The following is an 11,009-nucleotide window of genomic DNA, read 5'->3' on the forward strand; positions in this document are numbered from 1 at the left end:
CGGGCGGAAGCGGGGACGGCGGTGGGGACGGTCTTTTTTCCTCTGCCCCGCCCCCTGGGACCACCTCCCCTCCCCCCTGCTGTCGGTCGGCGGCCGTTAGTTAGGCTTCTTGAGGCCGTTCCTTCAGGCCTCTTTATCCTGAGAGGTGGAGAGGCCATCCCCTGGCCGTCGCGACAGGCCCCGGCTCAGCGCCCTGCCCTGCGTGTGGGGAGAAGACAGGTTGGGATTTCGGGGCTTTCCCGCCAGAACAGGGTCTTCTCTCAAGGGAAAGCTGGTTTCTCCGGGAAGCTCAGCTTTCTATTACACCTGCCTCACCTCCCGCCTTCCTTGAGATCTGAATATTTCTCGACCACTTCTGCGTCTCACGTAAACATTTCTTTGAACTCTCTTCCCGCTGTGATATCTCTGAGTGTGATATCGCTAGTGCCACCACCTGAAAGAAACGTCTGGACCCTCCTGCCCAGGTTATGAAAATCCCTTTAACTGCCACAGTTTGCTTACCTGTCTCATCGCCTCCTGGTAATTCCCTTGAACTGTCTCTTGATGTTCCCCAACGTGGTCTCACTGGATATATGCCCAGTTTCTCTTTAGTTTGGTGATTTCTGTTTATCGGTGCCTCTGCAGTATTTCCATTATCTTGTTGGCAATGACGCTCCTTTATCACTTTGAAGTCAGCCTCGTTAAACTTATTTCACTTCACTTTTGGTACAATTATTATATTTGAGATGGTGGTGATTCCTGTTAATATAAAGCATTTTTTTTTGTAGGCTGCCAGCTATTTGACTTAGGGTTCTCGAAGCCTGATCCCTTAATTTTCTTCCAATTTAAAGATCCCTTTCCCCTCTTTTGTGCCATTATGGAAACTTCATTTGTTTTTATGTTAGGGTGTCTCATTCATTTTTACCTGATTCCAATTAATTAACCTGGTTTGAAAGATAGTCTTCATTCATATCACCGATCTAATGAGTTCAATCTAGAGGGAGCAAATGGATGCAAAACAGGTTTTGTTACTTCAGACTAAGGTGATGTAACTCTTGACTAGTGCTTTGAAAACCTTTTTCTTCCCCTGACTTCCACACCTCCTACCATTTGCGGCAGCTTTAGTGTCTTGCTGTGTGTCTTTTTATGGATTTGGCTTCCCGCATAGTAAATAGTAAATTTAAACGCATAAGGGATTGGTTTTTATTCGTATTTGTATCCCCCGTGTGGTGTCCTTAGATAGGTGGTACATAGGATTTGTGAAAAAAGTTGAATACATAATGCTTAAGATCTTAGAATCTAATTGGGAGAGATAACATATAAATATGAAAATCAAATACTTGAATGTAATGTGAGCAGTGCCATACGTGTAATTGTTTTCAGAATTGAAAGTGGAATGATTCACAAGATCATTTCCATACCCTTCTTAAATCATAAATTATTCTAACCCCATCTTGGTCCTGGCTAAATCTAATTGCACAAGCCTCTCTTAAATATATATTTTCTAGTGGCATCATAGCTCTAAACATTCTCTTGTATAATCACCTCTTTGCATGGATGTAAGCTTGCTACTGTTTTATGACTCTTGCTACATTCTGTTAAGTCAGCTTTTTTTTTTCCTTTGAAATTTCTTATTGTATTTAGCTACTAACTTGACTTCACCTGAGAACCTATAACTAGCTAATGTTTTTTAAATGAGCAGTGTGATTTGGGGAATACTTTTCTTAAAGGAAAAAATTTTTATGCTTGAGACACTTTGGTAGGAATAATTCAAGATTCCAAAGCCAGCATTTCATGTTGAATCTTGGGCTGTCTCTTCCAGTTCTAATTGCCAAGGAATGGAAAGAGTATTATAAGCACACTAAAGAAGCTGGATTTATTTGTATTAAAATGTAAATGTGGGACCTTATTAAAATTATCAATCAGTGTAGGTCCCTCAGAGTTAGTTAGGGATTATTTTGACAAAGTGAAATCTATAAATGATGATATGTTAAAGGATGTGTAATTTTGTGATTTTTGTTAAAAAGGTTTGCTTCATGCTGGCTTCCCTTCACATCTAACTCAACAATGCAAAGTTAGAATAGGGTTGCTCTGTTGGGGACTGGGCTTTTAAATCAATATTCTGCTTAATACAACAAAATAGGCTAGTGATGAAATTATGAAAGTACCTCAAAGAGTGAAATATGAAAAAACTACTGGTAGTTTATTGATTGATAGGAACTTTTCTCCTTAAGCGAGGACCCAGGGAATTTTCCTTTATTTAAAAAAGAACAAATTGGAGAATTTCCAAATAGAACCCTGTTGTTAAACATTTGGGAACATTTTGAAGCCTAAATCTAAGGCTTAAATTCTTTGGGAATCTCTCTGACAAGACTTAAGTTATCAGATGATTACCCTGCTTACTCTATAGCTATGACATGGAAAACTCAAGCAAGCATTTGGTTTTCTTTTCTTAATTCATTTTTTTCACTGTTACATTGACTTGTAACATTATATAGGTTTCAGGGATACATCATTATAAATCAACATTTATATATACTGCATTGTTACATGATCAATCATTCATCCTACAGTTGATCCCTTTTATCCTATTTACCCACATCCCTTCCGTTCTAGTGATAGCTACTGATTTGGTTTTATAGTCTAAAAGTTTGTTTTATTTAGTCCTTTCATTTGTTTCATTTCTTTATGTATCAAATGAGTGAAATCACATGTTATCTTTCTTCTTCTTTCATTAAATATGATTCCCTGTAGTTCATCCATATTGTTACCTGAGGCACAGTTTCTACTTTTTAGGACCTACGTAGTAGTCCAGGTATACCACATTTTTATCCACTCTTCTGTTGATGGGCACTTAGGTTGTTTCTAACTGTTGGCTATTGTGAACAGTTCTGTGAGGAACATGAAGATGCACATCTCTTTGAAATAGTGATTTTGTATTTGAGGTAGTAAATACTCAGAAGTGGGATTTTATCATTTGGGATTGTTAATTTTTTGAGTACTCTCCATCCTTTCCATAATGGCTGCATCAATTTACATCCCACCAGCAGGGTAGAATGGTTCCCTTTTATGCACATCCTTTCCAAAACTTGTTTTTTACGTTTTCTGGGACTCATCATTCTCACAGTTGTGAGGTTTGATTTGCATTTTCCTTATGATAAAAAATGATGAACATTTTTAAAAAAGATTTTTTATTTATGCATACAAGAACTAGGGTACAGGCCAGAGGTGTGGAGGGGAGTGAGAGGATTCACCATAGACAGAGAAGGCAACAAACAGAACAGGCAGAACCACTGAAACACACTGCTGAGGAGAGCAGCTGGTGAAACTGGCGAGGTCTGCTGCACTGTGTGAGGGTCACTTCCCTGGCCATGGATCAAACTCATGCTGCAGTAGCTATGGATAGCTTCATAGTACTGCACTTTAACCCCTGTGCCACCAGGCAGAGCTGAGATGATGAACATCTGTTTATTTGTGTGTTCATTATCTGTCTTTGAATAAGTATATTCCGATCCTCTGACCACTTTTTAAATCCAGGTTTTTGTTGTTGAGTTATGTGAGTTCTTTTTTTTTTAAGATTTCATTTATTTTTGCATAGAAGAACTGGGGTATAGGCCAGAGATGTGTAGGGTGGGGCTGAGAGGATTCACTAGAGACAGTGTTGGGAGCAGAGCTCCCTGGTGGCCTAGGGATTAAATCTTATCCCTATCACTGCGAAGACCCACCTCAGTGGTCTACGTTCAATCCCTGGCCAGGGAGCTAACCCACATGTGTGTTTTGGATATTAAGCCCTTGTGAGATTGTGATTTGCAAAATTTTTTTGCCATTCTTTTGTTTTTGTGATAGTTTCACCAGTAAGCAACCTTTTTTTGGGTGTGTATTTTGTTATAGTGACAATAAAGAATACCTATTATTATCCAGTCTCCTTAGTACATTCAAGCCCTGATATTGTTGTGTATTTGTGAAGTGCTTCCATTTCCTGGGTAAATTGGATGGATACACCAGAGGAGAAAGTAATTTCATGTAGGCAAAGGGACTTTGATTTTGTAGCTATTTAGTGATGGGGGAGATAACAACTGGTAAGTATTCCTTGATTGTCCTATTAGTAGCTTTGTATTGGCTATTGAGTAAATTTAATATGTGGAAAACAAACTTTTATAGGACTACCACATGATTTTTTAAATTTATCTCTAAAATGATTTAGTATGAGGTAGTGGCATAGTGGATTGGGAAAAATTTCTAGGTTGTAAAATTTCAGTGGAGTCTCTTAACTTTATGATCATATATAGATAACTCAAATCTCAAAATAACTGACTCTCTCAACTTGCTTCTTGGCTTTAATATTTATTTTGTTATTCTGCCAGTAGTTTACTGTTTGGGATAGCACAGGTTGCAGGGTGTTTGGAACTACCTCAGGCTAGTTGGAGTTACCATTCTCTTCTCGTCAAGTTAATTCTCCATACTTCCTTGTATTTTTCTCCACTGAGAGTATAAATGTCACTTCAGTGTGGCTTTCTGTTCTTTATTTATGTGAAGTAGATGTTTTAGTATATAATGGTTGCTTTTTCTATCTTTTTTTATAGGATTTTATATCTCTGCTAAAGTCAGTGATGTGAAAAGACCTGACATGGGTAAGACTGACTATGAAGTCATTTATTCCTCTTAGTATTCTGATTTTTAAGCTGGAGTGAAAGAACAGGTTTCCCTACCATCTTCATATTTGCCTCTGTGCTTTAAGATTTTCAGGAAGATCTCAATCCTAATGTAATACTACATGTCAACAATTTTCTTTTTGTTGGTACATTATTTATAGCATCTTTTGGAAGCATTTTATATTCATGGTATTGAAAAAGCCAAGTACACACTAACAGATATTAACTATGTGCAAGATACTAGAATATATTAATTCATTTAATTTTTACAACTGCCTTACAAGGGTTCCTAACAGTCTTCAGTAAATATTATTATATGAACAATGAAACTGAGAGGCCGAGGTTTAGAAACTTTACTAGGATCAAACAGCTATAATTCTCAGAGCCAGAATTTTTTTACTACTAGAAAAGAAGCCTTTATTCCTCTTGTATACTGCCTTCTGCATGATACATAATTTGATTAAGGTTTTCTTCTTTGATTTTAAGAGCTTTTGAGGATTTATCAGTTCCATTCAGGTAGCACCAAACAACATGTATTTAGGGTTGCTCCTGATTAGTTTTGTTTAGCTAAGTGGCATTGAAAAATAATTATGATTAGACATTTCTACTATTCATAGAATATTTTAGTATTCATACAGTAGTCTATAGAGGAAAACGATGCAAAATTAGGCTAGTTAGCCAGTTTTTTGTTTTTTTTTCCTTAAAGATTTATTTATTTGTGCATACAGAACTGGGTACAGACCAAAGGTGCAGGGATAGTGAGTGGATTCACCAGAGACAGAGGGGGGGAGTAGAACAAGCAGATTGACAAAGTACACTGCTGAAGGGACCAGTGGGTGGGTCAGGAGAGAAGGCTCTAGCTTCTTAGTGCTGTGCTTTAACCTGCTGCGCCGTCAGCCAGTTTTAAAATAGAATGAAAACTATATAGACTTAGTTCTTATAATACCCTATATGCACCTTTTAATCACATTAGTTTTCTCTTTTTCTATTTGTTTGATTCATCTTCTTCCTCCCATGATCATTTGTCTCACTTTTCTTCCATTGCTGATAAGGGTGTAAATGCTAATTCCCTTACTCTCTCATTTGTTTGAACAGTCTTAAAATGATTATGTAGAGTAAGGTTGAGACACATCACAGTAATTGAGCTGATACACTAAGAGCCATATGAATAAATTATGCTTTTTTGGCAGAAAATTTTTTTTCATGTGCATTAATTTTTAAAGCACTTTTTAACATTAAAAACAGGAAATAAACCAATATTAAGTGTTTATGAATGGTGAAATTTTCCCCCATTTAAAAAATATTGATATACATATTTTTACAGTTAAAACATTCTAAAATTTAGAGAATTGCTCTATTTTTAGAACAAACTTGTTTTATAATGGTACAGGTTTTGAGCTATTTAGTAGATGATCTCAGTCAATTCCAAATGAACCAGTTTTTACCCATGGGCCTCTTTTGACAATGACATCTTGAAATTTCATGCCAATGTTTAATTATGAAAGAAAGGTTTTACTTGATTGTAAAACTATTCTTTGGGAAACAGTTTTACTAGCTGAAAAGATTGGTTCATAGGTAAGTAGTTATTGAAGAATTATGTGACTTGAACTAATCCAGATTCTTTTCCCAGATGATATTGCTGATAGGATGAGAATGGATGCTGGCGAAGTAACTTTAATGAACCACAATTCCATATTCAAAACCCATCTTCTGTCACAAACAGGTTTTCCAGAGAACCAGCTTTCGCTTTCTGATCATCAGGTTAGGAATAGTTTTCTTCATTTAATTAATGGATTATTTTGCCATTAAGTTTTTATCTAATGTAGTTTAAACTCCACATGCAAAAGTACAGGCATATATGTAAAATTTTTACAGTCAGTTCTGGTGTTTTACATTCTGTTTCTTAAAGACACAAAGTTCAGTATGAGTTCTTTGAGAACAGAACCTTTTAGAAAACTTTTCATTAGTCTTTTGAATATTACAGTTAACCAATATATTGATCAATAATGTCTTAAACTAGTGTCTTAAAATGACTGAGCATTAGCTGGTGGTAGGAAGGGATATATGAATGTATAGAATCAAGACTACCAACATATTTGATATGACCTAATGTGCTGTTAGAGCATTATGTGCTGAATGTATATTTACCTTCTAATGAGAATTCTTTGAATTAATGTGTGTAATAGATATTTTGTCCATTTTCCCCTTGAAAATCCATTCATTTAGTCGGATTTTCTTTGTTTTCATTTCTTACTAATATGTACTTTAATTAAAATATATGTAAATAGAATATAATTAATTATGTTGAGTTCTGAATTATGTCATAGTCTAGTGAGACATTTTTCCTGGTATAAATTTTTAATCTACTTTTTCTTTTTTCGAAATATGACTTAAGAAAAATTTCTGTTTTGTTTAGATATTACCTTCCAGTCAAGGAAATTTGGATCAGTCTTTTACATACTCCTCAAGAAGTGCAGCTTATAATCCAAATTATTATTCAGGTATGACACATTACTTGGAGTCAAGGCATTTTTTTGTACCTTTTAGATTTCTTCTAACAAGTCATTTGTCTTTACCATCTATAAAAGTAACAACATTGTTTAGAAAACAAAAATGGTTATTTTCTCCACTAAAATATTTTAATAAGCTCTGTGTGTGTCTGTGTGTTTGTGTGTGTTTGCTATAATACTCGACTGATCTAGTCTCATACTAATTTCTTAATGGAAAGGATTTTTTTGAAATCCATTCTCCTGTCCATTCTACCATTGTAGAAATAGTACAGCTTTGTTTTGACTTTTTTTTTAATTTTCTTTTGGGATATGTATATGTGATATAAAGGATATTTATTGATTTAAAGGACAGACCTACTCTATTTGTATTCTGCTTAAAACTATGAATCCTGAAAATGTTTTTCTACCCAAGCTTGTCCCTCAGTCAGGGCAGGATTAGCTGCATGTTCCTATCTAGCACCTGCCACAGCCATGCTTGCATATTCGAGGGCTTGCCTGTTCATCTTGTGATCCATGACAGAAGTCAGCATTCTCAAGGCTCCTCCTAACCCCTGGCCTACTTTCAGCTACTCACTTTCTACAATTTGAACTTCCTCTATCTACAGCAAAAGAGTTTTTTATTGGTTAGTCTTCTGGCAGTGTGACCCAGGAAATTATATTCATCTTTGTATGTCTTTTCACTCTTCATGCTTAAATCTTCTCACTTTACCACAAATGTGGGTGTACTGGCAATAAATACCTTTGAACCTACCCCAATGGGATTTTTATAAAGAGAAATTGAGATTATAAATATGAAATGCAAATAATAATTATTGTTATTTGGCTTCCTCAGGATTCTTTGTCAACAAGATGAGATCTCCTCCCCTAAAAAGACGTTAGTATGATGCTTTTTAGATTTAACTTATATTTAAATGTCATTTAGCTGGGTGATACTTTACCCTGGGCACTAAATTTCCTTTCCAGGGTTGAAAAGTGGTCTTCATAGTGTATGATGATTTGTATAGAAAAGTCAGTTAATTTGTTCAAAAAGTAACTCTGCTTTAATAGTCGTTGTGAAGCAGAGAGACTGAAATCTGTTTTGGTTAATACTGGAGGGAAGGAGAGTAAGTAGCTAATGAATTCAGAGCAGTAATATTTCTTGAACTCAGGCTATGTTAACTTGTGAATTCATGTGCTGATTTATCTTTGGGCAGAATTGTTTGCATTTTATAACAATTACTTAGTAATCAGGTTTTTTTAATAGAAAATTATACTCACAATCTTCTGATAGCTCAATTCTTATTTACTGTGACCTTTTCTGATTTTTATCTGTGTGTACATGCATGGTACACACTGTATGATTCAATACAGATAATTATTTTTAGTGCAAAAGTTTTTATTTTTTCATTTTGTTTACATGTTCTAAATTTATCATTTTTTTGTCCATGGAACTGATTATACACATTCATGTTTGTGTAAATACCAGAATCAAAAAGCTCTGAAAACAAAATTCATATAGCATGAAAACCTGACCTAACTGAAATCATTCCTTGGCAAAGTCTAAGTGTGGACTGACATGAAGCTGTTTGTATCTCTGTAAATATGAGTATACATTTTGCTGGAGATAAGGGGAATTTGTTTGATAACCAGTGCTGCTTTAGATTATATTTGGAAGTATTACATAGTACAAACGAGGTTATCATTTTAAAATTTCAAAAATCATTAAATCAGAAACTGGTCTAAAGGGGGTTATGATTTAAGATAATGGGCCAGTGCTTTCATTTGTATCATTGTTTTCCCTATGGTCTTGTACTCTTTCATCCTTGCCATTTTCGTGTTATAAATAACATCACCTAATATTTATTTATAGAGATTTTCTTATTAAATTTCAATAGTTACTTGAGATTTACAAAGGATGTATCTCAGATCATCTCAAATCCTTGTGTTCTTGACCACAATGATATTTGACCAGATTCCTCATACCTGCTTACTTACAATGATTTTTGAATTACATTTTTCCTGTTTGTCCTCATACCACAAGTTGATTCATATATCAGAATCTTAGTTTTATCTCTCAGTTGAAGTTCATTTTTTTAAGAAAAGAAAAAAATTTATATGTTATTGTACATATGGTGATGAATAAGATAATAGTGAATGATAATGATAAAGTCTTATTGAAATGGGGAGACTGAGCTATAAGATACATTCTCTAAATTACCCCCAAAAGCAGAGCCTCTACTAAATTTCATCTAGTCTCTGCCAGACAAATTTATGGCATGTCACAGATCTCCAAAATTATTTTCCCACTGTGAATGCCACAGAGCTATATACTTTTTTCTGTTAATAAAATTTTTAATTCAAATCAGCTTTTTATATCCTTCTAAAAACTTTGTTCCTTTGCTAGATTGATCTCAATTAATTAAGGTCCTGAAGAATTGTGTTTCTTATCATCTTTGGATTTAATCCCCACATTGATTTCCATGGTTAGTCTCGAGCCTTCCCTGTTGATTGGGCTAGATGTGGGCCGCTACTTTGCTTGCTTTAGTCTTCTCATACAGTCTATTGGCATTGTCTCCACTCTCACCCTGCTGTCTTCTCCACCAAGATGAAAATGAACACAGGAAAACTCCAAACGTTAGTTAGTATCTGGAACATCCCATTTTCTGTCTTGCTGGATCTGCCTATCTTAAGCTTTTAAAAAAGTTGCTTCTCATTCTACTCAAAATTAGACCATTAAAACATTGAATTTTTAGAAAGCAAAGAAAATGCAACACTGATCATTAATCTTTGAGACTTGGTTTTATTTATTAAAAGTACAGTAAAAAGAAAATTAAAACATTTTACATCTTAAAGAAAAGTAGATTAATTTGAGAAGAAATTATTTGCTTATACTTGGAATCATTGATATCTTCTCTTTGGCAAATTTATTAAATTAGGTTGTATCCAGTTAAGATAACTAGTTTTTAAGAGAAGCAATTGATACTTTCATGGTGATTACTTACTTTTTTTTTTTTAAAGATTTATTTATTTGTGCATACAGAACTATATGTAGTATCCTTAAAGTAGTAGTAATAGATACTAAGTATAAATACTGATTACAGAGAGGAAAAGTTACAGTTCATTGTATTCAATTTATTTGCGCATAAAGATTTATTTATTTGTGCATACAGAACAGGTCAGAGGCTCAGGGACGGTGAGAGGCTTCACCAGAGACAGAGCTGGGAGCAGAACAGTCAGATCGATGAAGTACACAGCTGAGGGGAGCAGCGGGCGGGTCAGGAGAGGTCTGCCACGCAATATGGTCACCTCCGGGGCAGGTGGGGATCGAACTCTTGCGGAAGTGGCTTTAGATTCTCAGTGCTGTGCTTTAACCCACTGCGCCACCAGGGAGGGCCTACGTGATTACTTTTTAAAATATAAAATTTATTTTGTCCATAAAAGTTTTGCCTGCCTTAATAGAAAGTTTAAGGGATAAAGAGAAAAATACCCATCATTCTATCAAACTAAAATTTGGGTGTTTTCCCTTATAATTTTGTATACAGCTATATGCACATAATAGTCTGATTTGTGTTACGCAGCTCTTCTTAGTGGTAACAGAACATCAGATTAAGCCCTGACTTTAAAAAACAGTATAGTTCCCTGTTGGTCCTTTTCTAGCTTTTCTTGATTACATCAGCAATGTAAGACTATTTAGTGATTTCATGGAGTGGGAGTAGAATCACCTTATTTGGGTTGATCAACATACCTTATCTTGTGCTTTTCCTTTGCATTTTAAAACTGAAACTTCTGTCAAATGCTTTTGAGGAGATTGCTGCGGTTTATCCTTGGTCTCAAATTTTATGCCCATTGGGGTAATTTTTATATATATATATATTTTTTTTTTTTAAAG

General features: G+C 35.0%; 1 protein-coding gene across 1 annotated transcript in view; it reads left to right on the forward strand.

Annotated features, from left to right (window-relative positions):
* The first annotated feature begins 287 nt into the window (after positions 1–287).
* The window catches only part of SENP1 (SUMO1/sentrin specific peptidase 1), a 45,353-nt gene continuing 34,631 nt past the window's right edge, over positions 288–11,009 (forward strand). The window contains exons 1-4 of the mRNA XM_012732822.1: positions 288–519; positions 4,563–4,610; positions 6,262–6,392; positions 7,048–7,132. Coding sequence (XP_012588276.1) covers positions 468–519; positions 4,563–4,610; positions 6,262–6,392; positions 7,048–7,132 — 316 coding nt within the window. The 5' untranslated portion in view covers positions 288–467. The remainder of the gene's footprint in view (positions 520–4,562; positions 4,611–6,261; positions 6,393–7,047; positions 7,133–11,009) is intronic.

Source organism: Condylura cristata, unplaced genomic scaffold (assembly GCF_000260355.1).
Source record: "Condylura cristata isolate star-nosed mole 26May11 unplaced genomic scaffold, ConCri1.0 scaffold00036, whole genome shotgun sequence".
Lineage (NCBI taxonomy): Eukaryota > Metazoa > Chordata > Mammalia > Eulipotyphla > Talpidae > Condylura > Condylura cristata.